At 45.2% G+C, this 5443-nt stretch overlaps 1 protein-coding gene across 1 annotated transcript; it reads left to right on the top strand.

Moving 5' to 3' along the window:
• The first annotated feature begins 4012 nt into the window (after positions 1-4012).
• LOC109943272 (uncharacterized) lies at positions 4013-4537 on the top strand. Its single transcript, XM_020546175.1, has one exon. It carries the CDS (start codon positions 4013-4015, stop codon positions 4535-4537), a length of 525 nt encoding a protein of 174 aa, XP_020401764.1.
• Positions 4538-5443: the final 906 nt, after the last annotated feature.

The following is a 5443-nucleotide window of genomic DNA, read 5'->3' as shown; positions in this document are numbered from 1 at the left end:
CCCATGGATGTGTATGGGTATACAGCCATGGGAATACTGAGAAGTGTAATGTACTGGTAACGACGCACCTACGCTCAGGTAAGAAGGTAAGTTACCATAATGGGTTGCCCTATGGTTAAAATGTGGCAACGGCGCTTATGTGTGGCTCGGCGCTTAATGATGAGCTGGCCTCCATATAGCAATATATGGAGTATAAACTATGATAAACTGTCATGTGTGAACTGCATCATTGGGAAAAATGGGCTGTGATGGATTTTTCTGCAGTTACACTAACCTCGAAAACGTATGTGTAGCTGACGACTAGCAAAATATCGTAAGAATCGTAAGTATGCCACCGATATAGAACGCTATTGCCACATTATGTTGGCAAAACTCGTGAGGACGAATAGGACGAGCATGCATCTTGATTGTTGCATCATGTTTGTCACCTATACACCCAAAATGCTTCTCTCATCTTTATTCCAGTAGACGATGATTGTAGATAATGTGGTGTAATGCTGTATTATGGACTTCAATGAAATAGTTGTCCTCCATTCTTTAGATAACCTATTTAGGTATTATATATGTGTTTGCTCTGGTGCTTGATGTACTGATATAAGGTTAGTGACTTGTTGCCTAAACCCAAAACTAGGCCCTGTTCTTATTTAGTACACCACGACCCAAATTTGAATTTTCCGTTATCACTCCATGACCAAACACATACAAATAAATGCTTAGGTAATTTCCTTGTTGGACATAAATTGTACTTAGGCTTAAACCAAGAATCTCGAGTCATGTCTCCATCCTAAACCATGTCCTTATTCAGTTGGTGCAAGCTGATGTACCTTATCCAGTTTGCCTGTTCTTAAGGATTGCCATGTTGCTTTATCAACCTAACCTAGGAAAGACATGTCCAACCATTTTTCTAGAATTTGATGCCTTTGGTTTCCCCATATCTATCGAAGGCATACCAACTTAATCTTAGGATTGTTTTCCCTACGTATCTAATCATATACTAATCCTTGACCTTGTAATCTCTACGATGGGCATAGTAATATGCTTGGGGCTGAAGTAACAGTCTCCCGTTGTACTCCTTTCATCAAATCTAGGTTATGGCCATGCCTTATTCATTTCATCGGGCCATGATCTATTTGGATCTCTACTTGTAACCATCCTTACAGGTGGAGTATCTCTTTATACATTGTCACCCTTGCCCAATTCATTTGTGTCGCGTGAGATTTCTTATTGGATATGTCTGATAATGGTGTTATGACTAAAACTAGTGGTGCCATGACGAAACCGAGGGCCTTCTGTGTGTGCGCACATGGTTGCGCTACTCGGCACATGCTAGTATCACAGTTAGTAGTCATAATCCATTATGAGATTATATCAATATGTTATCTTCCGTAGACCTCTTCCTTGAAACAATTTCTATGTTGTTTGTGAAGTGATCAAGCAACATCTATCGTCTCTATTGGATCAAAAGGGCATATCACTTTCATGTGTGGTCTTATTTCTTTGATCTTGGTAGTGACTACTCATATAAGTTCCCTTTACATCCTTTGTGTAAAGGTGAAGCCTTGGAGTTTTTTAGTGTTGAGAGACAACTGATTAGCTCTCAAGATGGAGATCTGTTTCCCCTGCTACTGTAGTGCAGGAGTTTGTTCATTCGCTCTCTTATTTAACCCATATATTCCCTAATCAAGTCTGTTCATCTTGCATGAAGAAATGGATCATCAATCTGACAAATGGATTTCTACCCAAATGCATGACCTTTTGCTCGCAAATGTGAACTCTCAACCCTTGGCTTACCGATGGTACTGAGAGGATTAGCTCAATGTCAAAAGTAGTTTAACAAGTTGGTTTTACTAACTTGTAACTGCCCAATGAACAAGGATTGAGTTTAGAGATCGTTTTATCGATTTGCCTGAACTCACTTTGGTTCAACCCATCTTAAGGAAGTACTTTCAAGAATCGAGATTAAGTCGGCCAATAACCACCTAATTATCGCTCTAGTCATGCCTCGATTGCCTCACGTGTGCTTTTCTAGCATTGGTGATCAGGTCGAGCCATGATTGGTGCTGGATAAAATGGATTGGTTGCAAAGTCCGCATCTACAGATCCCTCCGCTGGTGAGTTTCTCGAATCTATACTATCTTTTGTGGACTTGAATTCTTTGGTTAGCCATATGTTAACCGCGACAGTATTCAACATCCACACCCGTCCCTTGTGCTATGAATTTCCTGTAACCACTTGTTGGTAAACCTCTTTCTGTGTGTTTTACACAAGAGGTTGCATTTGATTCTGTTTGGGTAAAGTCGCATATCTGTCGCTTGCTCAACAGACTCAAATAGTACAGTGTCATCAGAAAAAGCAAACTGCACACATAGAACATTATGTGTTCTTCTGGCAGACATCGTCTCTATTGGTGGACATCTCTAAATTGGCTTAAGTCGATACATGTTATGTCCACTAGAGAAACCCTATCCTGAGGTCCTCGCCCTTGTTTGGAAATGTCTCACGATTATCGCTGATATGGACATGGGTTACATGCTTCTTTACTCTTAAAAGTCTTTCGCTCCGAATCTCAGGACGAGATTCTTTTAAGGGGGGAGGGCTGTAACACCCAGGTGTTTATATTCCGCTTGACAACGAGTACGGATTTAAGCATGTGATATCAGTGAATAAGACGGACACTAAGGTCTAATTATTTTCATCTATCGCGATTTTAATATCGCATCTATTTCGTATGTTGTGAGTTCGACATCATTTTTATCTATCCGGGCTCCTCCTAAATTTTCATGATGTTCGGAACATCGTTATTCCGAAAATCGGTGCGTCCGGTGATTATTTAAACTCATCGCCCGCGCGATTACGAAATTCGGAAGCCCGACTCACTCGGATGATTTTTATCTTGGGCAAATTAATTTGAACTCGACGACTAAAATATTCAGGGTAAAATAATCCAAATCGCGCGAAATCTTGCGCGAGGTTAGGATCCAAATTATCCTTCAGCACGCTGTTTTGGCGACGAAATCATGTGTGCATTAGCAGATATGGTTTTAGCTAATTTTAGTCGAATTCCACAGAGCAAATTATCGAAGACGAAATCAGTCGTTTCTCGCCCCGATCCAAAACTTCGGGTATAAATAACTGGTAAAAAAACTCATATGATTCCGAGAGTATTCACCAAATCAAATTCTATCTAACTTTTTGTATCCAACACTATTCTGATCCAACTTATTTGTGCCTCTTTTAAACTCTAATCCTAAAATACATATTTAGTTGTGCTAACAGAAAAAAAGAAAATCTTTTTTTCCTTGCTGCAAGCAATCGGCTGTGGGAAAACAAAATCTGTTTCTCTCCCAGCCTTTTATTTTCCACGTTTCAAACTCTCCCTTGCATGGCGGACGGAGCTAGATATTTTTCCTTGTACTCATCCACTCATCGCTCCCATCCGATATTTTTGTCGTACGCAGGTTTTTCAAGCGGCGCCTGAGCTCATCTTCTTCCTTATCTCGCCGCTCCTCTGCTCAGGGGGTGTTTGGTTTGCCCCTGCTAAAATTTAGCCCCTATCACATCGAATGTTTGAACCTCCGTTCGGGGTATTAAATGTAGTCGGATTATAAAACTAATTTCTCAGCCGAAGATTAAAAAGTGAGACGAATCTAGTACAGTTGGTTGGGTTTATATTTCATACTCCTATTTAAATGTCAAACGTTTGATGTGACCCGGGCTAAACTTTAGTCCACATAACCAAACACCCCCTCAAGATTTTTCTCTCGTCATCGCGCGTGGACATTTGCTGTGGGCACAGCTCGCCGGTTGCCACCGCTCAGCTTCAGAAATATCCCGCCGTCGTTCGGTGGTATTTATCTCCCTAGCTCGCTCGCTCCTGGCCTTCCCCTGCCGGCGCGCCTGTTCCCTGGCCGAAGCCACCTAGTCCCAGGTCCGGTCGGCCGGCTCAGTTTTTTTTTCTAGTACCACGCGTCGTGCTTCCCCTTCCATCCGACCGAAGCTCCCAGCTCCAGTCATGGCGCGTCCGGTTCCCTCTCCCATGGCTCCCTGTCCGACCGGCCGAGATCCCTCCATGGTCGCGAGCTCAGCCCCTGCTCTGCTCTCGCTACCGAGTTCCTCTGCGCGTCTTCTCTCCCTGCTGGCGCGCTCAAATTCCTGTGCTCGCCGGAGCTCTCCCTGCCGTGCGGCTACAGCTCCTGCGCCCGGCCAAGTTTCTCTGCGCGCCGCAGTTCGCCCAGCCCCTCTGCTCGCCGAGCTCTATCCGCTCCCCATGGTCGAGCTTCCTGCGCATGCTGCCAGATCCCTGCACCAGCGCCGTAGCTCCCTCTGTCTAGCAGCTTCTCTCTCCTGGAGTTTCTTTGTGTTCTGCTCAGACCCTGCTCCATTCCCTCGCCAGCCTGTCGCGCGCCCTGGTCGGATTCCCTGCGCGCCGCGTGAGCTCGCCGGCGTGCTCCCCATCCGGCCATGGTGCCCTGCGCCGGCCGAGTTTCTCTCTGCCGCGCGCAGCTCGCCCAATCCTCTGTGCTCGTGCCGTCGTTGAAGCTTTTGGATGCGCCCGCCCAGCTAACCTTCCTGTGTCGCGCGCGCGAGTTTTCTTCGCTGGGTCTTAATTCCCGTCGCGTCGTCGACCTTGCCAAATGCGTTCGTCGTTTAGCCCTATGTGGTTAGGCTCGTTGACCGTGTTCGCTACCGCGTGCGCTTGTTCCTAATGCGCATCGCACAGTAGTAGGGTCTCGCACGCGTGATTTTGAAGCTATGCGCGTTTGTCGTGCCGCGTCGTGTGCCGATATTCACTCCCGGCAGACCTCGCCATCGACCATGTTCAAGTAATTGTTTGGCTCCTCGCATCCCGCTTATTCGATAAAACACCTAAATCCATAGACTGTCAACGTACTGCTGCCATACGTGACTGTCTCTGTCACTTGCGTCAGCTCGTCAAACATACAGCTTTATATACGTTACCCTCTCGTATCGTCGTCAAGCTTGTCGAACCTCGTTCTTCCCTGCTCGATCTCGTCGAACCCCAAATCCCGGACGTTAGGCAAAAATAAGTGAGGTACCTGTGCATCGCTTATCAAGTGCTTGGTCGGAGACTTCAATCGAAGGTTGTCGTCGATCCATGCGTCATCAAGAATCCCAAGAGTCGGGTGAAGACGGAGGCCAACAGCGTGATATTCCCCAAGTGCTCGACACCAGAGCTGAATCAGAACCCTTGCCGTGTTTGCGGATAGTCCGTCAGATTTAGAATGGTAAGCCGATTCAAAATTTTCGTTAGCTTGATTATTAAAGTAGTTCGATGAATGTGATATGCTTATTTTTATGATTTTGAAGCAGTTGTGTCACGGTAGGATTAAATATATGTGAAGCACGATGGAGTTAGGAATGCGAAAGATAGATTAAATAGAATTATTGGTCTCAATAAATGTTAGTAATTTAGCATGCGTAT

Source organism: Zea mays, chromosome 1 (assembly GCF_902167145.1).
Source record: "Zea mays cultivar B73 chromosome 1, Zm-B73-REFERENCE-NAM-5.0, whole genome shotgun sequence".
Taxonomy (NCBI): Eukaryota; Viridiplantae; Streptophyta; class Magnoliopsida; order Poales; family Poaceae; genus Zea; species Zea mays.
Note: the sequence above shows the minus strand (reverse complement) of the source record. Positions and strands in the feature narration are given on the sequence as shown.